This window comes from Equus przewalskii, chromosome 14 (genome assembly GCF_037783145.1).
Source record: "Equus przewalskii isolate Varuska chromosome 14, EquPr2, whole genome shotgun sequence".
Classification (NCBI taxonomy): Eukaryota; Metazoa; Chordata; class Mammalia; order Perissodactyla; family Equidae; genus Equus; species Equus przewalskii.
Window position 1 is genome coordinate 32063546 of NC_091844.1, and position 25912 is coordinate 32089457.

A 25912-nucleotide genomic window follows, 5' to 3' on the forward strand; every position below is an offset into this window, starting at 1 on the left:
AAAGGTCAAATAATGACTGTTTTATATTGGGACAGTACAGTTCATATTTCAACCAAAAGACAAAAATGCAGTTTAACTCAAAGGCACAACAATTAAAACACAGAAAATAATGACATCTCTCAGATGCCTTATTTCTAAATTAAACAAACAAATACACAAATTTTGTTCCCTTCCCTCCCCCAATGCAAGCCCACAAGCTTTTCCCAAAGTCTTGAGTTTCGATGCCGTACAGCATCCAGCATCATGGACTCGTGAGGCGCTTGAACGGAGCAATTACACAAAATGCTTGTGAGGTCTAGCGAATGGCATTCGAAAGGGACCTCAAAGTGCAGATATATCTATTCAAACGTGTTACAGGCTGAGCTGGCTCTTTGAACACTATCACTCTGCTTAAATTCAGGAAGCAGGCTTTAAAAATGCAAAAGGCATACAAGTTGTATTTCAGTGCAAATCTTCAGCTGGTAATTGGAAAAGATTCCAACAAGAAAAAAAATCCTTTGTGTCACCTGCCCCTCCCCCTACCCAAAGCTGAAATGAAAAAAAAAAAAACAGAACAAAACAAAAACAGAAGGAATTACAGATGACTTTGGAATCATTTAGGAATCCACTACTTCCAACTGAAACTTTTTTAATACATTAAAGAATCATTAAAAAGAAAAAACCCACAAAAGTAATCTCGCTTTGTTAGACTGCTCTTCATGCATGGAAGGAGCTCCCATGTGGAGTGCCTTAGAACTTTACGTTGGTTGTGTGGAAGGTGGAGGCGCTGGAGGAGTTGCGAGGCTGTGGCGTGCTAGAGACCGCAGGCCAGGGGGAGCACGCGGTGGCCGCCCGCTACTGGTTCAGCCGCTGAGCCCTTAAGGTTGCAGTGCGTCTGTGGATTTTAGGAATGTTCTCATCACTTTGTGACACATACTCTGTTTCAGCGTCACAGATTTTTACAAATGGTTCAAATTCAATGAAAAAGATTCGCTGGAGGCTGAAAACATCAAGACCTCAAAAATATGAATGCAAAAATATTAAGGGGAGTGAACCAATTTTGTAGATACCTACATACAAAGTTTCTAGAACATCTATAAAAAGCACAAAGTCATAAGAATTTATTTTCCATTACATTAGTTTATATAAAATGAATAAATAGTATTTATAGATTTAATGTGTGTTATATACATGTGCTCTGTTTTAGCTTAAATAAAAATGCTACACAGTGGGAGACCACTTAAGGGAGAAATCATAACCAAAAAGAAATCAGCCTTTTCCACTGTCAACCCAAAAGCCTCCGTAAAGAAGTTTCTGGGTGTGTCCAAAAACACTAAGGAGAGGGATTCCAGCACCATTGTACCATCCCCTCCTGTTCACCTGCAACAGAGAGAGTAGCAATGTGGACTTTTCCTTTCACTGAAGATGGACACTAGCTCAGCTAGTGCCAAAGCTCAGTTATTGCTGAGAGTTAAATAGGAAAATAGATTAGAACTGGACCAAATGTCACTTATTCGGAGAAAAAAAAAAAAAAGAGAGGCATAATCACTTCGTGTTAAGTGGGAAATGGAGATCTCATTCATCTCTGAGGTAGGAAAAAAAAATGTTCCAGAGACAAGTAGCATAACAAACTTCCAGGGGAAAGTGTGCCTTGGGGGAGCAGTACACAGCGCGGTCCCAAGAACGTTGCACAAAAAGAGATTGTACCGTTTTGTTTGTGAGAACAAACAAGGTTGGAACTTTGATAAGATGTGCAACCCCAAAGACATGCTATCAAGGTGTCAAGCTGTCCATCTTAAAGTGAGAATACTGCTCCCATCCCCGCGAGGCTCAGGGGACTTAGCGCGGGGTGTGGGGGGGGTGTGGGGGTGTTTTCTGGAGGTATTCCTGACTTCTCACAGGGTGAGGTCCATGGTTAAGTGCTCTCAAATGCTGCTTTCGAAGCTTACTTTGGAGCGCTGAGATCAGGATCTCAACTTGAAAAGTTTGTTTCCTTCAGTTTCCTAAGCACAAGACACATTTGTACATTTCTGCTAGGCAAATAACACAGTAAGCCAGAAAACATTAAGAAAGGTCTGGTAGACTACACGGGGACAGGAAATAAAAGGGGAAATTGCTGAGATGTGAAAGTTGCTTATTCAGTCTAAGAATTCTTGGGTGTTTCAAATTGATTGGAATGTACAGTCTCTCAGAGACAAATTTTTATGGAGAAAGAGAAGCTAGTGGATGCAATCAGAAACCCACAATCCTAAGCACTTCCTTGGGAACTTTTACAAAGCTGATTTTGGTGAAGGTGGTACACTGAAGTTTACGTGCAAGGGAGTTGTGGGCGGGTCCAATACACTACCTAATCCGATCCAACAGGGAGAACCATCCGGGAGGCCGCGAAGGGACCACTCTCTCTTATAGACCAAGACGCGTCTTGTGATTGTCCTGGAGCTTTATTCTCTTGATGCTGGAGCTGGAGTAGCCCTCGTCACTGCCGAGGCTCTGCATGCTTGCCCGCTCATCAGAATCACTCACACTGCTGCTGCTCCAGTCCAGCTCCCCCGTGAGATAGTCTGTGCTTTCAACGTCCACATCAATTTCTTCTGTGGGGAGGACAAGAGAGAGAGACATGGGTGAAGGCATTCTTCAGAAAACTCAGGCTGAATCAAAGTGGCTCCAGTCGAGCCCTTCTTCGGATGCTGGTGCCTAACTGTTAAAAGGAAAGAGGGAGCTAGTACTGGAGGTCACACTACCCAGCTTCTCTAAATCACGAGCAGGTTCTTAGCTCCTTCTCTGCCGCTGGCAGATGGGAGAGGGCAAGGGAGGGTGGGGGAAGCGGGAGGGTGGCCGAGGAGGCAGGGACAGGGCTCACCCCTGTCAGAGTCTGAGCGCTCTGAGGAGACTGTGGAGCCAATGCTGTCCATCCGTATCCTCTCGATGCCCAGCTTCTCCAGCTGCCTCTTCAGGTGTCGCTGCTCTCGCTGAAGCTGGTCTATTTGGTGAATGGCTTTTCTGTCACAATCTTCAAGTTTCTGCAAGTCAAAGAGGCAGTTGTTGGAGCCCACAGGAAGATTTCAAAATTGGCAATGACCCTGCATCCTCCTGTCTAGCAGTGGAATACCCAATCTTCCTCAGAAGCCATTTGGTGTGTCACTCATTTAGCTTCTTGCAGAGACAGGACATTGACCGGGCAGTGACTCCTATCTTCACCTAACTTCTTCAGCATTGACAATACTGTGGGTACCTGAACCGTCACAGGGATTCTGGGGGTGAACTCTGACACTCTAGCATCCTGGTACTCCTCAATTTTGATGTTGAAAAGACTGCAGGCAGCAGCCAAACCTGGTCTCCCCTGTCTGCGGCGGTGCCCTGAGCTCCTAATTTCTCTGAACAAGAGCATTGCATGTGACGGTAGCTTAAGAAACTCACTTCCATTTAAACGGATGTTTATCCAAGTACACATCCCAAAAACATGAGCACTTTTTTGTGTCATGCGAAATCTCAATTAACTTCTGTTAGCAGGAAATAGTCCCTTTTGAAGTCTCGATTCCAAATTGTCCAACATAAGAGCTTAGAAAATACATTTCCATAGACCATTTGTTTTTACAAATCTGTCCTCTAGCTTCTCATATTCTTCAGATAATTAAGACTGTTTAATTGTGGTTATTTTGCTGTAAACAGAGGTACTTTTCCCCCCAGAATTGTCATGTACGCGGGCTACTAACCATAATTCAAGTGATATTTGTCCAATCATGACGATCTAAACATGCTCGACAGTGATCCTGGCTGCGGCTCCCAGAGTTTGAATACAACTCCCTTACCCTTTGCTATTCAAGCTACATACTGAGTGCCAACTCTGTTTCAGACCCTCTGGGAGGTGCTGGGGATACGAGGTGAGCACAAATATCCAGTCCCCTTCCTGGTGGAGTGTACATTCTAATGATGGAGACAACCAAATAGTCATGCAAACCATGGTCAGATGTTAACTGTGACAAGTGCTGACAGAGAGATACCCAATAACAGGATCACTAGTCCCAGAAAGGAGGTGACCAAGTCGGGAAAGTTTCCCTGAGTTAGTGATACCTGTGCTGAGATCTGAAGGATGACAAGAAGTTAACTGGGTGAAGAAGGGAGGGGACAGCATACCAAATAGAGGGAGCAGCACGTACAAAGGCCCTGTGGTAAGAGAGCATGACAAGTTCAAGGAACTGAAAGAAGGGCTGGAGCAGAAAGGAGCGTATGGCACAAGATGCTGCTATATAGGCAGGTGAGGGCCAGTTCAGGCAGAGCCTGGGGCAGACCTGGTGACAGGGTATGTCCTGAGCCACAGAAGAATTTTAAACAGGGTGACACACTGATTTGAGCTTTAGAAGGATTGTTCTTGGGAAGCATGGAGATTAGCTTGGAGGGAGGCCAGAGGAATACAGGGAGGCCTCTGAGGACTTTACTGCAGCAGACAATGGTGAGGCGAAATGGAAGTAGACCAGGCTGTGAAATATTCAGGTCTTGGAGAAGACTTAGACACAGATAGCTAAGGAGCAAGAGTTATCAAGGCTGAGCCTGGGTTTCTGGCTTGTACAGTCAGATGGACAGCTGGATGGACCATTTAACTTCTGGTGCATATGGGTGAGCAATACTTCGTTGGATTCTGGACATGTTGAGTTTGGGGTACCCGTGATTCATTCACGAGGCAGGATGGAGGAGTTCACAGGCGAGGACTGTCGTGGAGGCATACATTTACTGTCCCTCATAACAGACAAACTCTTACTGGACAAATAAAGATAGAAGGTATCCCAAGGATACACTTACCTTTATGTGCAATTTGGCTTTTGTTAATAAACTCAGTGTAGTGTGTCGACTTGATTCAGGTCCAAGTGGCACCAGCCCCTTCAGCTTCTCCAGGCACAAGCGGAGATGGGCCCGTCTACAAAAACAAGATCAGAGCAGCATTTGAGAATTTCACAGTGGGCCAGAAGGCACCCTGGAAGAGCAAGTTCTAGAAGAGTGTGAAGTTGCCCAGGCCCAGTGATAGCAAATGCCACCAATGACCTCTGGTCAAATAAATATCTTTTGAAATTAGACAACCCTGGTGAAAATCAAGGAGAAGCAAAATCCAGAGTTTTCTAAAGTTGTCTCTACAGGTGTCGGGGTAGGGACTAATCTCTATTAGGCACATTTATCAAGTTATCTCCAGGTTTCTGGGTTATGATGTGACCCACAGAACATCCAAATTCAGAAAATAATGACATGCCAGGGTGAGAATCCTTTTAACCCAATACTTCTCTTTCAACACTCAGGACCACTAAATCGCTAGCCTATATTGTTGCTGTATATAGTATTTACAAATGTGAATGACATACACGTATGGTTATTCACTACAGCTTTATTTGTAATGGCCAAGATTGAAACAACCCAAGTAGGGACCATCAGTAGGGAATTGGTTAAATAAATTATGGTATATCCACATAGTGAGGGACTACACAGCTATGAAAAAAGAACGAGAATGTGCTCTACGTCTATTAGGAAAGTATATTGTTAAGTAAAGAAAAGCAAGATATCAAACCATGCATACAATATGCTATCTTTGGGTAAAAATAATTATCTATATTCACGGTTTCCTGTACCGCCATAAAGTCTGGAATGATACATAAGAAACTAGTGAACAGTGGCTGGGTAGAGAGAAGTCAGGGAATAGGGACAAGGCAAGGGGGGTAGTTTTTACTGAATAATTTGTTTTACTTTTGGTTTTTCAACCAGGTAAACTACTGCTATTCAGAAAATTAGATACAGTTTTTCAACATAAGGAAAAAGTCCATCATTGGTATTGCTATACCAACAAGCATGCTGGGCAGCTGGAGAGAACCACAGGGAGGTCTTGGAGCATGGCGGAATGGCGAATGGGACGGAGTGGGGAAGGGAGGAAGGCTGGGTGAGGCAGAAGCTGCAGGGGCCCACGGAAGAGAGCGCCTCTAGCCACAGAGTGACCAGAAGCGCAGGAGTCCGTAAAATTTCGGCAATTGATTACACTTAATTGAAACCTTGGTTTGGGCCTTCTTCTAGAACCTAGCAGATTCCATGAATGTGAGAAATGGCCAAGATTCAGTTTTTGCTTCAGCCCACCACCTCCTTAAAGCCTTTGCAGGTCCCTCTAGCCTGTGGTGACTCCTCATTTTCTGAATACTTTTTCTTTATACTACTCACTGGGAAGTCCACTGTTCTGCCTGAATTGTTTGGTATTTGTTACTTAACCATTCATTGTGAACTCCTTAGAAAGCTGGGGCTGCAGCTTAATCAGGGCTGTGTTCCCAGTGTCTGCCCCTCCCGCATGCTTAATAAATGTTTGCTGAATGGATTCTGTCATCTATCCAACTAGACTTAAGTTTCTTGAAGACAGAGTCCATCTCTATACCTTCAGCAGTGCTCAGGGTCCTGGGGGCCACTGTCCACAAACAACGACCTGGAGCAGAGCTCCTGGGAGCCTACCTTAAAGCTTAGTTCGCCCTTTTTGTCCCCCTCTTAAAAGCAAAAGTTCGGAATGCAGACCAAAAGAAGAAAACTGCTTCGGAAAACTCCAAGACACGTCAATATGCATGCTATTGACCGAGGAAGTCAATTCACACCGTTCATCTCAAGACTTCAGGATGTTGCCCCAAGGCAGATCTAACAAGTGGTGCATTAGACATCCTCCTGAGCCTCCTTTCTCAGCTGGCTCTTGACAGAGTTGCCCTAGACTCTCCAAGGGCTCTCTAGCCTTGACAAACTCGAGGAGCAAGCACTCACTCCTGAGCTGGGAAGACTTAACGGGACAAATGCCCTACTATTTTATAAGACTTCTCTTGCTCTGAAAACCTGTCCAGGTGGAATGGCCACAAGCAAGACTCATGCTAGAGTTTTCCTCCTCTCACTCCTGCATGAGGGGAAAAAAAGCAGAAGCTGTGTGTGTAAAATGTACTTGTTCACCTTGGATGATAATACTCTTCAAAGAGAGCCATGAAAATAGCTCACGTTATTAGAAACACCATGAAAAAGTATAATTAGTCACTTAAACAGTTATCCAACTTATTTCTCACTATAAAGTTTATAGATTAATTTTCAAATTAGAAAAAAATTCAAAAATTAGAAGTAGACTTTTCAGCTTGCTTGTTATTTGCAAAGACTGCATGATTCAGAACAGTGTCATATTAGTCCTTTTACGATGTGGGTTTATCTACAGATATGAGTATGTACATTTTTTAGGAAGTTTGTCTACAGATAAAAATAGAATAATATCATCTTTCCATGCATCGTCATTTCTAGTTACACAAGGAGTCCAGCCCAGCAAATACAATTTTCACTACCCAAATGTGAGTTCCCAAAGAACATTCCCAGTTGTGAAACTAGAAATAAGCAATTTGACTAATTTGAGCTCAGGATAATACATGTTCATTCAGCGTTTTCTGGCCTAGTTCTATGAAAATAGGACCAGAGCACTTTCTGGATTTTTGCAGAGATCCAAAGTCAACTTGTCTTTGGCAGTGCGGCCTTGGCTTTCTCCAGTGCCTCACTGCTCCAGCCTGATGGCTACCCACCTGCCACCTGCCTGCAGACACATCCCCAGGCTGGTGTCTGGGCCAACTACCGCGGAGGGATGAGGTATGTGAAGCAGGCTCAGTGCCATCACAGAGTAGTGAAATTCGATTCCTGAACCAGGTGAAAAAGCAAACAGACCCCTCTATAATAGCTCCCACAGAGGACCCTCGACCCTGAGCCACATACGCTCCCTACCCTGGGATCTAGAATCCTTCAGCCAGCCCAGCGCACGCATGGAGCACCCAGATCTGAAAGATGCAGTCAAGCTCTTGTCTCAGCTCTCCCTCCTCAGTCCTAACTATTCCCCTGGCCAGGGCTCTCTTCCTCTAGGAGGGGCCTAGTGACATTTGAACCAGGTCTAACTCCCCTTTGAGGAACTAGCAGGGCTTTTGCCACATATCCTCAACAGGAAGCCACTCAATACCTTCACCTGACCCCTCCTTGAATCTCCTCCCATCACATCTTCTTCAGACAGTCCTCCTGTTGCCAAGAGCTGCCTCCCAGCTCCCCACCCCCAGCAGAAAAGCGTTGTGCCAAATCCTGGTTCCCTCGTGCCCCTGACTGTCTCTTCTTTTTGCGCTGATCTAACTGCTTTGTACCTAGGTCATGAACTTTGACAAACTTCACCTGCTGACTCTTCAGAAACAGCGCTTTCATTATTCTGGATGGACTGATATATCTTTGGTCTACAGTAGCATAAAGAAACCAATCTGTGATCTGAGCTGTAGTCAGTATGCTCAGAATCAAGTGTGGCTTATAACCAGTGATAACGAAATTAGGTACAAACTACAGTCTCTTCAGTAAGTTTTAAGTATCTCAAATTTTATTTATTTTTGTTTTTAATTATTTTTATATTCTGAATCTGTCAGTCACTATACAACCAAATAGTGTTAGTGATTCAGAGTGAAGGTCTGGGATTCTAGCTTTGCTGCTTACTCCCTGTGTGACCTTGAGCAAATTACTTTACTCCATGTAGCATCAGTGTCCTCAGCATAGAGGAAGGATGACAACACCGGAGGGGGCTGTTGTATTAACTGAGACAAGGTATGGAAGCCCCTGGCCAGAGTCTGACATGGAGCGCTCCATCTATGGGAGCAGTTATTATTCAATCCTACCTTCGTCTGTAGATGGGTAATTACCAGGAACAGACACAGATTATTACAGCACTATAATATTCCTTTTAAAATCAACAGGGAACTCAAGGTGTCTCACTGGGTAGATACAGGCTATCTGGTAAAATCCAATTCACTGAACTTTTCCTTAAAGAAAGTGGTTATCTTTTATCATTAAAAGATTTAATGGAAAATCTAACCCATTTTCTATTGAAACACAGATCTTGCTAATGCTAAAGCTACCATTTTTTACGTTTAAAAAATTAGCAAGGATTTTATATATAAAGCTAATGCATGCAAAAGGACAGATTCCTTTGTGGCCACTCACATCATGTAGAGGTGGGGGTAGGAGGGGCGCCTCTGAAGCGCACCCGGGCCTGCCTCCTACCTCTCTACTGCACTAGCCAAAGGGAAATAAAAATAGCGGCAAATATGTATTGACCTTGGAAATCCAAGCACACCTCTGGATGTGCTGTCCATATCTAGAGAACCTAAAATATCTCACATACAATAGCAGGAAGAAAGCATAGCATATTTAGGAACAAACTTAAAACAGTTTCAAAGGATCTCTGGAAAGAAAAACTATAAAACTTTGTTGAGAGACATAAGAAAATCTGAATAAATGGGGAAAAGTAGCACATTCCTAGATATGAACCCTCAAAGTAAAAATGTCAATGTTACCCAAGCTTGCCTACAAATTTAACATAATTCCAAGAGAAAAATCCAAACAGTATTTGTTGATGATGGAAAATTAATCTAAACATCATCTAGAAGAATAAATGTGTGAGAGACTGCCAAAAGTTTTGAAAAAGAAGAATAATGAAGAGGAATGTGCTGTACCAGATAATAAATTGTATTACAAAGCTTCAATAATTAAAAACAATATATACTAATATAAGAATAGACAGACAAATCAAGTGAACAGAAGCAAAAATTCCCAGAAACAGAGCTAAGAATAGATAAGAATCCAGCATATAGTGGAGATAACACTGCAAATCCTTGAGGGAAGAATGGCTTATTCAGAAAATGGCAGGGGAGTAGGGAGGTTAACATCAAAATAAACTCCAAATATATTAAATATTTAAATATAAAATATATTCAGATATAGTTCTGTTGTTAGTCTTCCTTAACTCCTGTCAGCTACGAATGATGGAAAACTAAATATGCCAGTGCAGGAAGTCATTCCTGAAGGGGACTCGGGGCTGTCTGAGGCACCACCTCCTATCAGAGCTTTGGCACTGAGAGAAGGTACCTGGGCTAACCAGCGCACTCTCAGACAATCCTGAAGGCTTCTCTTTTTATTTCTGCCTCCAGTCTCAAGGTTTCTTGAGTCTATCCATGTCTCTTTCCCAGGCTGGCAGATGTGTAAACTGGGGAAAAGATGCAGCAAAAAAGAGTAAGGCTATAGGCAGACTGTGCCATCTGAAGATAGTGCTCCTGAATTTACTCTGTTACCCCGATGTGCTCCCTGGCTTGGGGGTAGTCAAGACCAGGAATGGTGTTAAATCAGGTGTGAGTGCACCTGCGCGTGCATGCCTATGTGTCTGTGTTGTGGGGGACACATTGTTATCAGAGTTTACTCCTCTTTACTGAAGGGGTAACTGAACTCTCTCCTGGAGACTTTCACAGTAAAGTACACGACATATAAAAGAATTACAAGGTCAGAGCACACAGCCTGGAGCCAATGAAGAGGGCAGATAAGTAAGTTCACAGCAGAAATTTTGAACGTACACGTGGCTCTTGTATTCATTTACTCCAGCAGCATTTCTCAAAGGATTACTATGCACTGCTACCTTCCTAGGTGCTGGGGACATAATGTTGAGCAAGACTAAGTCCCTGCCTTGGAGGTACTCAAAATTTAGCTGGAGTGATCAAACATGTAAACAAATTATTGCAGAATTATTTATCTGAGCTACTTTCAGACCATGACAAATATCAGCTCCCACAGAAAGTTCTAGAATGCGCTCCCCTTTGCCCTGTACCAAACATATTCTTTCTTTTCCCTAATCTACATCTTGTTTGACTTAACTTCTCCGTGAAGATTTTCAAGCTTTCATAGCCTATCATAAGCCGTTTTTTCTTTCCAAATACATCACATTCCTTTATGTGCTACAGACCTCCTATGTATCTAACTGTTCTGTTTTCTTTCATCATCAAACAATGGAAGAGACCAAGTCTTCTATTTCATGTTAACCATTGGAGCCTAGAAACAACGCATCTGCAGATGCTGACCCAAGAGAAGACTCTGACATCTTTGGTAATTCATGTCTTTTTCTTTGAGAAACGTCCTACTTAAACATGAATCACTGTACCTCATTGAGTACTAGTTTTCATTAAAACTGAGCCTAAGATTATTAGTAAAGGAGAAAAAAAGAGCTACATAAACAATAACCTATTAACTCTAAGGTCTCAGCATTTTATCTCCTACCTTTCTGTGGACAGACTTAGCCAATTAAATAGCTTCACAAATCCTATAGGATAATTGGAGATTGAACAAAAATAATTTCAGATGTGGGTTTGTATGAGCTGTATAGTGAGAAAAAAAGGTTATTTAGTATAGAGTAAGGACAAATAAATCTTCTTAAGGAGTCAAAAATTATTCCCTAAAAGTTATTACAGGTCACAAGAGATCCTAACCTCCAGATTTTGGGTTGAGAACAAAGCCTTACAGGGTTACACAAAAAAATCCAGGTGAAGACTATAAGTCATGCTTTGAGAAAAAAAGTACTCCCTTTTCTAAAATGATCCCTTTATAAACAATTTCCAAAAGCATCATTATTACCAACTTAATTGGAACCTTGGAAGGTTTTGAAGATTTCTCATAATTGTGATAGTAATCTTTGTAAAAAATACAAAGGTAGTTATATATGCTAGCTGAATGGGAACATAGCATTCAGTGAACAATGCAAAAATAGCAATTCATGGTGGTTACATTTTGAAGTTATAAAATCACTTCTCCATTAAAAGTGTGAAATACATAAGTATACCACATTAATATTTCCTTTTAGAGCCCAATTTTAAAAAACACAAAATATATATTATTAGTAGTACTTGCTAGCTCTATCTCACTCTTTGACTACTAATGTCTATGACAAAAAAGTCAGGGAGTGCCCCCTATACTCCAGGTAGGGGACTGGAAATTGGTTGAATAACCAGCATATGTCTCTTGCCCAAGTTCCTACAAGTGCAGATGCCATCTACCCAAGAGGTACAGTCCAGGAAAGATGGATTCTAGCGGTACAAATCTGAGAGCTCCTCTACATCATCACCATAGACAAGATTTGCACACTGATACCTATATCCCTCTCTTTTGTAATAACAAGGCTGGGCCCTTAGCCCCATGTGGCAACAAAGCAACGTGGATTTGTTACAACATCCTAGAGTGAAATCTGAGTGTGGTCAAGGGAGTTCAGAAGCAGTAAGAGTGGTGCAATGCATACCACAACTCAGACCCAGGGCCAAAGTCAGGCCCCTTCCCATATAAGGAGCTTGGCCATTTGAAAAGCCAAAACCCAAAAGAAACAACTATAGGGACCTTTAATCAATTTGAATAGCCTGCCAGAAGAGACCTGACTGGAATGGTTTCTCATGCCAGACCAGATGCCACTAACACACTGTTTGACCAAACGAAAATAACAGCTTAGATCAAGCTGCTGAGTCCTCCTCCCAGAGCACACGCAAAAATCTTTTGTCATGGGGTCAGAAGACTCTGGCAGAGGTAATCTTCTAGACCAGCTGCCTAATTCCAGCAAGGCCTGCATACGTACCATTCCAGAAAAATGAGTGTCTACTATCAAAGGAGATGCCAGAGCCTTCTTTTGAAAAAGAGTCCATTCTAGCACCTGACACCTGACCCACTGGCAGCAGCTTATATGCACTCATTCAATCTCCATTTGCTGAAGGGCTTATTGAAAGGCATTCAAACCAGAGGAATTCCCAGCTAAGAGAAGGAAACAGCAGACTTATCAATAAATGGCACATAATGACAAAAGATGAAAAGATTTCCTATTCCCCAACAATAATTAATTAGTAATTAAATGGGAAATCAATAGCAATTAAAAAATATATAAACCCAGAAATACTGTTTACAAGAAAAGTGCAAAACCTACATGGAAACACTACAAAACTTTACTTAGAGACAGAAAAGAGATGTGAATAAATGAAGACACACTATAAATCCTGGAAAACAAGATCTAATACTTAAACATGAACTTTTTAAGGTTAACTTATAGTGGAATTATTTAATTTTGATTTTGAAAATCCCAAAAGAATTTTGGGTATAGGGAATTGATGGGTTGATTATAAAATTCATCAGGAAAAATAAACTGGTGAAAATGGCTAAGAACATGGTAAAATAAAAAAGAGAGGAAGAGGGAAGAGCAAAGATTTGCTTTACCAGATCCTGAAATGTACAATAAAACCTCAATGATTAAAACAATGTATATGGCACAGGAGGAGCAGATGGATCAGCGGAATGGAAGAATAAGTCTAGAAACAGACTTAGCCATAAACAAGAATTTAGAATACAATGGAGGCAAGCAACTTCAAACAGTGAGAGAAGATTGATTCTGTAAAGGTAAATGACAAATGGGACAATTCTGCGATACACAAAGGGGTAATTTCTTTCATACATATCCTTTATATTATAGAATCTTTTCAAAATAAAGAAAAAGATAAACTGAAAAAATTGGGCAAAGGTTATTATATAATGGGCAATTCAAACACACACACACACTGGCAAAGATTTGAAAATTGTTCATCTGTGCTAGAAATAAAAGAAATGCAAATTAAAACAAGTTGTCTGCGTGTTTTTGTTTTTTACTTATCAAATTCATAAAGGTCTTAATTATAAAATCAACTTGTAAAGGTATAAGGAAAACATGGCCTCTAACCTGCCTGATGGGCAATCCAGCAGTCAACATCAAAAACCCTAACAATGTGGATACCATTAATTCCACACTATAAATTTACCCTAAGGAAATAATTACGATGTTTGACAGAGATTTATCTACAAAGTAGTTTAAGGAAGGCTTGTTTATATTAGCAAAATGCTGGAAAGAATCTAAAATGGAGGACTGGTTAGATGAGTTATGGCACATCCATATGATGTAATACTGGGCGTTCACCAAAAGTAATGCTAGAAAAGGAGATTTGGCGACGCTGGAAAATGTTCATAACATACCTTGAAAAGATTGAGATTATTTACTATATGATCCCATGTTGATTAAAAAAAAGTATGCACAAAAGTCTAGACAGATACAGAACTTAGCAGGAGTGTCAGCTGTTGTTACCACTGCAAGTTCTATTCTAGGTGATGTTTATATTCTTTGTGTCTGAACTTTCCAATTTTCTACACTAAACTATATTTTAAAAGTTATTTTCCAAAAACAACTGGAAAGATACATTTCAAAGTTCCGCTGGTTTCCTCCGGCTGCTAGAATTATGGATGATCTAATTTTTAGTATGACTTTCTATATTTCTCAAAATTTTCTACAAGATTAGTTTCTAAAAAAGAAATACCACACACTCACCAAGGGTGTTTCCTCAGGAGGCTAGACCCACAAAATTAGCTAAAATGCAGAGAAGCACAGGCTGAGTAACAGACTCTAATATCTAGAGTGACACTACACTGAGCCTTCCACGCAGGGGCTTGGTCTCCGTCGGGCTCCGTATTCCCAGCACCTCGCACATGGCATCGATGGTGCCCCACTGAGGCCTGTCTGTTGAATGGAAAATACCGCCACCACCACCTCCTCCCATCTCTGCCATTCTAGAAGTCTTTCCTTTTATCTTCCCACCGATGCCAAGATTATTAAAATGGTAGTGTTGAGTACAAAATCCTCATAGTGGAGTCCTGATGAACACCAATTATTCAGAATCTCTAAAGTGCCACAGAAAAGGTTTCTGTGTAAAAAAGCTAACCCAAGTATAATCAACTCTGCAATATCAAAGAGAAAAACATTCCCATCATTAGAAGCTGTTCTCCTAAGTTGCTTTTTTTTGTTTTTTGAGAGCCATACCAATCTTATTATGTGATGTTTTAGGGTAAAAAATGGCTAATGTGTATTAGCATTTAGCAAAGCGATGTTCTTTTATAGGATTCAGCTACCAAAACGAGGGGGACTACAAGAGCAGCTGTTCAACTGACCTCAAAAGACTAAAATCTTAAGCATCCACGGCAAGAAGGGAGAAGAGTCCGACAACTTTAACCTCCCCTCCGGAGCTACAGCAACCAATGCTTGGTTAAATTAAGTAAACTTGACTCCTTCCTTCCTTCTCTTCTGTTCACACGCTTTAGACTAGAGAAAGAATTATCAAGACTTTAAAAGACCAAATTCTAAAAAAGAAAGGGCAGTAAGGAAACTAGATAACTAACCCTTCAATGAGCAGAAGTTGACTGGTCATACAGAGGCAGTCTGAATGATAAGCAGCTTGCCCAGTAGCAACTTCCAATCCAGTTTTCCAGAATCTTTGCCTCCATAGCCTCCTGTGCATACCATCTTAGCGCTTAGTGAATTAACTGAAACTGTCTTTGCGTCTTTCTCAATTAGACAAACTACGTTTCTCTAGAATGGGAGCCATCTAACTTAATACTCTAGTGTGAACTCATTGATACCAAGTACTGGGCACAAGTTCTTGGGGTACTGCAGGCAGAAAACATCCCTGAACTGCTAAAATAAATGATAAAACTGACATTCTGTGGCATTCTTGCAGACGGGAAAGGCACAAAGCTGCAGTAAGCCTACGAGCCCCTACTTGAAGGGATGAAATTTTAATAGGAAGAAAAATACATGCCTAAGTAAAATATTAGAAGGGAGAAGGAGAGTTAGAAGACTTTTCAGCAGAAACAGTCCCAGTTTACCCAGTTCACCCCAAAGGCAGAAAAATGGGAAAGAATCTAAAGATGAGAAAGAGAAACCACACCTGACTACCTTTCTACCTTCAGAAGAAAGAGTTTTGAGTTTCCAGTTCGTGGTATGTAAATCCCTAAGTGTAAAGGAAGCTCTGACTTAGAATATGGTCACATTCATGGAGAGATTAAAAGGGAAGAGGGAGGGATGGGGAGAAGCACATGTGCAGTGAGGCACACTCAACCCCCTACACACAAACACACATACACACATACACGTGCGCACACACGATATTTCACAGTGGAGTAATGCTAAATGTTTGCCTTGCTCCAATATTTTCCTTCCTAGTAAGGGTCTGGTCTGTCCTTTCACTGTTAGGCTTCCTCTTCAAAGGGGGTTTACATGAAATAACCACATGTATTTACTGAGCCATCATTACACATCATCATCTTGTTCATGCAGGGCACCGAGAAAGCCACTCAATCTGGATGGGTAGCCTGTATTTCAAATTGATGGGAGCTCAGAGACCAGAATGAGGCTTGTTCAATGGTTCTCAGCCCTGCTGCACATGAGAATCACCTGGGGAGCTTTTAAAACAATACTAGTGCAGAGTCTCAACCCAAACCAATTAAATCAGAATTGCTAGGGGTGAGGTCTGGGCATTGGATTTTTTGTTGTTTTTTTAAAGCTCCACAAAGAATTATCATTAATTTTTTTCAGCATGGTAAAAGCAAGTGGTTATGTTTTTCTAAAAAAAGTCTTTACTAGAGATAGAAGCAGATTTGCTTTAAAATACTCCGTGGAGAGGGGTGGTTTTGATTATACAAGATTGGCAAAATGTTGATAATTGTTCACGCTGCGTGATGGACACGTGTGAGTTGATTACATTATTCAGTCTACTTTTGCATATTTGAAAAATTCTATAAAATTTTTAAAATAAAATCAGCAGAAATAAAAATGTGTTCTCTTTCCCCAAATATATGTGTATAATATATTTAACATTAAAAATATATATTTTTAAGAGTGGGCCTGGGCTAACATCTGTTGCCAATCTTCTTTTTTTCTTTTTTTTTTTTTGAGGAAGATTAGCCCTGAGCTAACTAACTGCCAATCCTCCTCGTTTTGCTGAGGAAGACCGGCCCTGAGCTAACGTCCATGCCCATCTTCCTCTTCTTTAGACGTGGGACGCCTACCACAGCATGGCTTTTGCCAAGAGGTGCCATGTCTGCACCCAGGATCCGAGCCGGTGAACCCCAGGCCACCGAAAAGCGGAAGGTGTGAACTTAACTGCTGCACCACCTGGCCGGCCCCTCTTCTTTTTTTTTTCTTCTTCTTCTCCCCAAAGCCCCCCAGTACATAGTTGTATATTTTCTAGTTGTATGTCCTTCTAGTTCTCCTATGTGGGACGCTCAGCATGGTTTGATGAGCAGTGCTAGGTCCGTGCCCAGGATCTGAACCAGCAAAACCCTGGGCCGCTGAAGCAGAGCACGTGAACTTAACCACTCGGCCACGGGCCTGGCCCTTATAAAAATATTTTTTAAAACATTAAAGGCTTTGCAAGCAATCCTAATATCCAACCAGAGTTGAGAACCATTAGGCTACACCACAGAAGGATGGGAAAACTTGATTTGGAAAGCAAAGATTTAAGTAAGCAGCAAGAGGTAATCCAGGTGAGAGAGATCAACTCAGGCTGACGGCGAGATGGAGCCCAGTGAGGTGCAGGCCTCCTCTACTGGGCCACCATCTCCAATTTCTCCTATGTACATATTTACCTGAATTTTGAGAATCTTTATTCACAAGTAAACTATAAACACACATAGGTATGTATGTGTATATATCTGTGTGTGTACAAGACTTAAGACAGCACTGCCAATTATATTCAGTAGCATGTAATTTTTTAAAAACACTACTTGTGGAAACAATGTCCATGACCTAAAATGCTTTGGCCTGTGGAACAGTCACACAGAAAGGTATTCCTCAGGAGGAGCAGACTGCAGGGGTGAGAGTTGGGGTGTGGTCTTTGGAACTGGGGAGCCCTTCACCTACCTAAGTGATTTACGGGCAGTGCTGCTTAGACGGCCCTGAGCGAACTCTTAACTCAGGTGCTACTTGTGGGAGGAGTCAAGAAGAGCAACCAGGTCTCAACTCAATGAATAGAGAATGCATCAAAACTCCCCCATCTCCCAAAAATCCCCAACTCACCTATTCTTCTCCATTTCATTGTGAGTTGATCTGAAAGAGGAAACAATAAGAAAAGAGTAAGATTATTCTTGTCTTAAAGGACTACTTCAACACCTACACAATTATTTTAACTTCTTTCTCTCCAAAGTTGGTAGCAGAAGACAGGGAAAGGGAGAAAAACTCCCTGGGCTCTACTAAAGAAATTAGTTGCTTTGGGGAGTTAGAGAAACGAAAAAAAATATCTAAAACAGAGTTTAAGAAGTGACAAACTAAGAGGCATGCATTCCCTAGTGGAAAAGTAATCCATTTTAAGAAAGGAAAAAGGGTCTATTTCTACAGAGAGAAAAACAGCTGCACAATCCGATGTGGATTAGGGTTATATAATCCCACCAGCTTCCTTCAGGCTGAGGGTAGAACAGTGCAGGTGGCACCCCTACCCCAGCCCTGTAGTTTTCTCTGTGCGTAGTATACACCAAAATTTTATGCTAAGTTGTTTGACTATAGGATAGTTTTAAATGAATAAAAGTAACCTCTCTTCCCTCAATCTCTCTACTCCCTGAAGTAACTGTTGAAGAGCTACCAAATGATTTCAGGAAGGGGCTTCTAAAACTCAGCCCAACAGAAAGCTGACAGACTGGTTAAGGCAGCACTGAGGGTGAAATCTGAAGTCCAGCCTTGACACTGACTAGCCCTGTGGAAGAAATGAAATTCTTTACTATTCCGTCCTTGGTTAACCCCTCTGTAAAATGGGAATAAAAATTATTGCCAATTATCTACTGAACAAGCATAGAGCAATGAGGCAGCAACTGTAAAAGTGATTAGAGAGCCTTGGATGAAAGCTGTAGTGGATGTGAAATCATATTATTAGCACGTTTATAGCTGACCTTGAACATAAGGTCGGGTCTAAGAATTTATGGACAGGTTTCCACAGAAGTCACAAGAAGTCAGTCTATGTGGTCACTTCAGTGTCTTCCTCACACAACTCCTCCCTAACAAGTTATAAAATAAACTTGAGGAACCTCCCAGCATTATAAAGGAGCTGAATCTTGACCTTTCTTATGGAAAGTCTCTGGAATCTAACCAGTACAGGAGACTATCACCTGGCTCAGGTCATGAATTCTGTGGGGCCATAATGGAAAGCTTACTGGGCCTAGGAGATAAATTCTCACAGTAATCATGGAAGAACACTACTTCCGTGAATGCTCAGTTACTCCTTTAGGTGGGGGGTGAGGGGGTACCGCCACCAAGTTCATTCACACCAGAGACTGGGGTGGGTGAGAGTGTGTATGTGGCGGGGAATATTCCTGAAAAATTTCCAACACAGCACTAAAACTTCTCTTCCACAAGGCTCTTGAGATACCAATTTTTATTCACGAGGAAAAACAATAATGACGATATTTTAAGTTTTAGAATATTTGTTTTCTAGATAAAGGATATGTGAACCTTTTAAAACTGGTTAATTTACAAGCTTTAAATCGATTTACTTGGTTATCCCTCAGCATTCTTCAGTTACATTTTTCTGAAGGTTTACTTCCTGCAATGGCGAGCAGGATATCATGGTTAACAAGAATCTGGCCTGCAACCACAAACCTTTGGCTTTAAAGCGCGTGGCATTTTAGTTTTAACAGGGAATAACAAGTTCAAAGTCTCACAGATTTTTTGAATGGACGAAAGTATACGACAACAGCTGGTCAAGATTCCCCCATTTAACCACAGACAGGGACCATCCTTGGAAGGTGGTGGCATAGGGGAGGGTGGATATTTGAAAAGAACATGGTCTCTGATTATAGAAAATAACAGCACACAGGGTACCCTTACCCAAAATTTCTGGATTCTTTGAAGATACATATAAAAATATTCTGAATCCCCAACAAAAACTGTTTAACAAATTCCATAAGAGGCACAACTCCTTCCAAACTTTGAACAGAGTTTTAGAAACTACAGATCTTATTTGATTGCTTAAGAGTGTTGAACACATGGTGATTTTTACAAGGAGACTTATACCTAATGGCTACGGCATTTGAAGTGCATTTGGTTTACTGAAACTGAGTTTGTCTTTAATGAAAAGCAGGCCTTTCAAAAAATGACCAGTTCAGAGATTGCTTGCCAATTCTGTTGATGGGTAAACATTTATATTTTTAATTAAAGCATTATAGGAATACGTAGACATCTTGCGTCAAAATTACTTTCTATGTGATTACTGACAAGATTTGATAATTCTGGAATCACTGATAAAGGTCGAATGTCACCCATTAAAAAGATAACTGACAAAAAGACAACTAAGCCAAACTACCGAGTATCTGAGAATAGGAAAAGTCCTTGGGTTCAAAAAGACTCCCCATGTCAGGTCAGCTATATAGCCACTGTCTCATAAAAGAACTGAGTGGCAGGTCCTGAACTTCCTCTTTCAAGGAGTGCCAAAGTCTGCTTTACCAATTTAACAAAACATACTTTTAAAAACTCTGGATTTCAATTATAAATAATCAGTAACTGATTTCAAAAATCAGCAGGAAAGAAAAAAAGATTCCATCTCCCTGTATTCCAGTAGTTCCCTGGATGACTCCAAAATAATCAATACTCATAATTTCATTTGTTTTTGTTGTTTTTTTTTTAAACAAGCAACCAGAGAAACTTACTATTTGCATTTTTAGTTCCCAAGAAGTTTGATATCTGGCTAAATCTTTTTACCGTCCAAGGAAAAGTACAGTACTGACTCTACAAGCAAAGAGCACAGCGTTTCAACCCGAATTAACAAGAATAAATGTTATCCAGTGGTTACCCAAACCAGCAGTCATCTCTCCATGGCCCTTACTTCAGTTCAAAATCCTGGCCATACATGGCCTTAGATATAAGTCTGATTCAAATCTAGGTGTCAAACTGCACTCTCTGGGGAGATGTCTCACTGCGCAGGGATGGGTCATTCCAAACATGTCAGGAAGGAAGTGATCACATTTAAACAAAACAGCCCGCTCTTGCTTCACTTGTTTGCTTCGTGCCATCTCCAGGTTTAATCATGGTCTCTCAGAGATCCTTGCACCACTGACGATATCAGGCTAACCCATATTAGTCAAGAATATGGGCAAGTGTGATAGTCTCCTGTCTCTAACCATGGAAAGCAAACCAAACTCATTAACAGAAGTAATAGAACTTTTCCCAAAATTAGGAGTTGCAGCCATTTTTCAGTTATAATCCTGGATATTAAAGAGAGGAGAAAGAATCTGTTTCTTGGTTTGAAATTCTCAACGATCATTATTTTTCTTTCCTAATCACCTTTTGGGACCAAGCTACTTCTCTTCAACAATACCCCTTCTTTTCCTCTCCCTACTAATGAACATCCACTCCACAACTTTCCTTGTGAAACTTCAGGAAAAATAAAGCGCTAAGGATTAAGCCTTGACTATTAATATGGACAATTCCTTTCAAATCATGAGTGGACAAGAGTAAAAGCGACAAAAAACCCAAAATACTTTTATTCCAAAAGGGAAGAAAACTTTTCCAGAAAAATAACCCAAAAGGCTTCAAAGTTCTTCCAAACAACATTTAAAAAATTAATAGTGTAACAAACTGTAACAGAGCTAAATTATTTTATACCATTGCATAATACAAGTCAGTATTAACATCCTTCTTAAAGGCCCTTAGTACCCATGCACACATCTACTGGCTGCCACTTTCAGGTAATGCTAAAGAAGGGCGGGAAAGGAAAAACCACGAGGTAATTAATTACCAGGTTCATCCTTCCCGTGCCTTCCTATTCAAGAGCTCAGCACTTGCGTGCGGCTCACATCCTGTGGTTCTACCAGCACTAAGGACAAGAGGGTGAATCAAGGACAGAAGAGGCAGCCAGAACATGTGAGTTTTAGGTTTAAGTGGGAAGCTTCTGGCTTGTAGTGGTCTGTATTATGCCACAGAGGCTAACCAGATACAGTTACTTGCAGAGAGCTATTCATGAGGATAGGAAAGGGGTAAGGATTCTAAATCAGTGATGAAAATATCAATGATTTTAATTAACTGGGATGAAAGGTATAATTGAATGGATCTAATAAAACAGATTTCCTAGCTAACGTATTTTAAGGGCAAAGATGGGGAAAATGGGGCAATCGCATTAATGGAGTACTCATATGTACCAGGAACTATGTTCAGGGCTTTAATATGGGATTTCACTGACCATTAACCAAACACTTCCCAGTGAGATTCACGGATTTAAAGAACTAAAAGGTGAACATAATAGGGTTGTGGCAGATTAATATTTTAATACCATATGTTCCTCCATCACCAAAGAGGCAGGTTTTAACCTCATGTCAAATAGGAAATTCTACACCTATGCCAAGTCAGATACTTTAACATGTTTATGAAATCTTCACTATGAAAAGTAACAGAAATGGATAATGTCCAGTATTCGCAATTATAGAAAACTTGCCCTGAATCTGCAATTTCTGAAGGCAAAATATTGTCACTGTTGCTAATCTCACTTGAAATTTTCAGATTTTTGTTCCAAAAGGGAAGAAAAACAAAATTAAATTGAAAAAAAAGTTCATAAAGAAATGTAAAACATTTCCATTTCTCTTTTCTCTTCAGTCCCCCCCTCAACCCAGAGGGAAGGGCTGCTTCCTCCAATGGCTTAAGACCATGTGTGCAAGACTCAATCCTGATCGCCACTTAATTTACAGGGTTATAATCACAACGGGCAACTTCCACCCTGCAGTTTGTGTCATCTGCAGGAGCATCTAAAAGAGAAAGAGAAATATTTACCAAATTACCTGCTACTGCTGTTGTTCTTCTTGGATTTGTTCCTCCGTTTTAAGGCATCTCTGTCCTTGTTATTGTATGGTAACATGGAGGCATAACCATGTTCAGCTTCTAGAAAACCGGAGGATCCAGTTAATGAATGAGCCCAGAGCATTCAATACTCTCTCCCCGCCACAGTATTTCCTTTTTAAAATTTATTTTTCCTTAAGCGAATATTGTGGAAACAATTAAACGGAGCAAGGCGGAATTCTCAGAACAATGATTGTTTTTTTAATTGTGTGAATGCCGTCAGTTCGGAGCAGGTGTAAGGAGCACTCCAGCTGCTCATTGTTGAGAAAGACACAGCAAGTCGCCGAGCTCACGGAGCCCGGGTTTCCCACTGGCGACGTCCAGCAGGTTGGTGTGTGTTAAGTGGGACCAGCCTCAGGCGAAGGTGCGGGGCAAACACCGGGGGCTGGGGGGTGAGGGGTGGGCAGGGGAGGCGCTGCTCCTCCGGCTGGGAGACGGGGCGCCCGGCCCAGCTGGGGGCCGCCGGGACGAGCCCCGATGAGGTAAACCAAGGGCCTGGCTGAGGGGGCCCCGGGCATCCCACCGCGACGGGGTGGGGAGGGGCGGTGCTCGGGACCCCGGGGCGCAGCGGCCCCTTCTCCACCCCCATTCATTGCCTTCGAGGCAGCGGCGGCCTCCCTTCGGACCGCGCGTGGGGAGAGCTGGAGGGGTTGGGAGCGCTCGCGGTCGCGCTCTCCGCGTCTCCAACTACCCCCGGAGCGGCTAGGCGCCCGGACCCGCGGCCGGTCCCTCAGAGCCTCCGGCCCCGGCTCGGGGCGGACCTCTCCCGTCCCCGTGCACCTCTCTCCCGCCGCTCCAGGTAGTCGGCCGCCTCCAGCAGCATCTGGATGTTCATCCGAACCGCCGTCGCCATTCTGCACCGGGGGCCGGAGCCACGGGACCAACCCCCACTGCCCACAGGTTCGCCGCCGCCGGACACCTGCGCCCCGCTGTGGACCCCGCGGAGCTCGCTTGAGAGAGCCTCTCTGGAGACCACGCTCGCGGGAAGGGAAGGGGGCCGGTGAGCTGGCCACCGCCGACACCGTGACAGATCCGGAGAAGAGCAGCCGCCGCCACCGCCGCGGAGTGTTTATCCCCGACTCACCATCCCCCCGCCCCCAGCCCCTTCTCTTGACAGGCCCGCTCCGGCTGCGTTCCTCATTGGGCACTTTAAAGAATGCCCCGCCCCTGGCCTTGTCCGATTGGGGGAGGGCATCACGACCCCGCCCCCAGGGTCCGCTCCTCTCACTCGTTGGCCACGCTTGACAAGGTCCGGGCTCCACCCCCTCTTTCCAATTGGTGACAGGATTCGCAACTCCGCCTCTTGCTCCCTCCCTGTTTTCCATTGGTTCTATACAGACAACCAGGCCCACTTTGACTTTGTTAGTATTGGTCAAGAGCTACAGAAAGCGAGCCACTTCGCCTGCCTCCCATTGGTGGAGCCTTCTGAAACCTCCCAGTACGATGACGTCACCTTTCTGCAGGCCCGGCGAGCCCTGAGTGGCTGGTGGCCACTCCTCCTCCCCGGACCTTGGCATTGGCTGGGAGGGCAGACCCGGGTGCCGGGCGGCGCTGATTCTCCGGCCGCCGCGGAGCCCGGCTTCACCCGGCGTGGACCTGTTGCCGGGACCTGTCTCCGGGGAAAAGTTCCGGGAGCTGCCGGGAGTCTCTCGAGTGGAAGGCTGGCCCCGAGCGTCGCCTGAGCGCTCTGCCCCGCTCGGGCTCGAGGCCGGAGCCCTGGGTCTGGCGGCCGCGGCTCCAGGCTTCCCGGGAACCGGGTGGCTGAGGGCCCCGCCGCGAATCCCCCTGAAGGGAGAGCGGCGCCGGCAGCCAGCGGGCGCCACGTGGCTGTGGGGCTTGAGGGAAAAGCCTGGCTCGTATTAAACGCTCGCCGCCCAGCGTTTTCTCTCCTCAGAAAGCGCTAGAATCGGGCGGCTGTATAGAGCACTGAGCTCGCCAAAGGCACTCCCGTCCCTCCCCCGAGTGCTGGCACAGTTACTTTCTCACGAGAGTGGGTTTTAAAAGCTTGGAAACCTCCTGTACCGACAGAATGACGTTGAATCCCGAGATTCTTTGACACAAATCTCTTTCAGAGTCTTGTCTTCTTCTCGTTTTAAATGAAAACATTCAAAGAAATACTTCCTTTTCAAGACGTCTTTAAATGGTGTTTGTGTGGGGGGTGGTACCAATATAAATGTATATAGAACTAAAAAGTTTAAGGATTGTTCCCTAAGCCTATCAAGATTTTTGAGATGAAAGCTATCTCGACATCCAAGTTACATTGTTAATACGTTGACATCTCCATTTTAAAAAGTAGTAACAAGTGTCTTGGTAAATTGAGAGTCCTGAATATAGAAATGAATAAAGCTCGAACATATTTCACAAAGATTTTTTTAAAGTTTATTGTTGACAATATATGACAATAATAGCTTAATCTGGTAATTTACTTATATTATCTCTAATCCTGAATATAACCCCATTAGGTAGGTTATTACATTTTGCTCATGAGGAAACTGAGGCCCAGAGAAGCTAAATGGCCATCCATTCCACAAGAGATGGAAACTGAAACTAGATGTGTCTCACGCCCAGCCCGTGCTACCAATGTCCCACTGCTAGTTGTGCTAAAAAACAAGACAGTTAAGAAATGGATTTCCAGATTGAGTCACAAAACACCGACACTCAAACACAAGGGAAAAAGAAAGAAAAACGTACATAATGGGAAATTTTTAAACGTGTCCTTTTTAATAGTTGACAAATCATTAAAATTAAGAAAACTCAATAGAATTAATAAGTAGAATAAACGTAGTAAACCATGCCTGATATATGGGAAACATATTTTCTGGTTTTAATGGTTAACTGGATCTAAAACCTGATTCTTTATGAAAACTAATAAATATACTGAAGACAAAGGGTTTCAAGAAAGCACAAAAGGCTGGAAATGAGAATGGAGATACAACATTTTTAAAGAGCATTTTTTAACTGCAAGTTATTTGTAAAACTGAAAATCATAATGAAATGAATAAATTCTAAAGTACCAAAACTACCAATAGTAAAAACACTGATTTCACTACCTAAATTTTGGATTTTGTATACTTTTATATTTTCTCTTTGATTTTATGAACATTCAGCATCTCTCTCTATTCTTTCTCCTACCCTCAACTCTTTTTTTAACCCAGTCTTTTTTCAATATTATGATCCTTCCCCTAGAAACAACCTGATTGAAAATCACGCTTATAAAAAAGGAAAAAAGGTTGAAATCTGAGTCAGAAATAGTAAATTAATCATTTAAACACCAACAGGTCTAAAACTCCAAATAAAAATACTAAATTATACAACAATCAGAGAATTAGACTAAAGAATGGATCCTTTCCATTCCCTGGTGCTAAATGATCAATTGGCCAGCAACACCAACTAGGAATTAGCGTCATGAAGGACTTC

General features: G+C 42.4%; 1 protein-coding gene across 2 annotated transcripts; it reads right to left on the bottom strand.

Annotated features, from left to right (window-relative positions):
• Nucleotides 1-24326, bottom strand: MXD1 (MAX dimerization protein 1). Of its 2 annotated transcripts, XR_544003.2 has the most exons (7): nt 23276-24326; nt 22438-22537; nt 17702-17731; nt 4777-4891; nt 2840-2999; nt 2327-2570; nt 1-874 (listed from the first exon to the last, which is right to left on the bottom strand). XR_544003.2 is itself a non-coding variant. In XM_008514848.2 (6 exons), exons 1-6 carry the CDS (start codon nt 23346-23348, stop codon nt 2383-2385), a joined length of 666 nt encoding a protein of 221 aa, XP_008513070.2. In that variant the 5' UTR covers nt 23349-23922; the 3' UTR covers nt 1-2382. The 2 variants fall into 2 exon arrangements, 1 of the variants encoding a protein (XP_008513070.2); XM_008514848.2 differs by having other exon boundaries at nt 1-2570; nt 23276-23922.
• Nucleotides 24327-25912: the final 1586 nt, after the last annotated feature.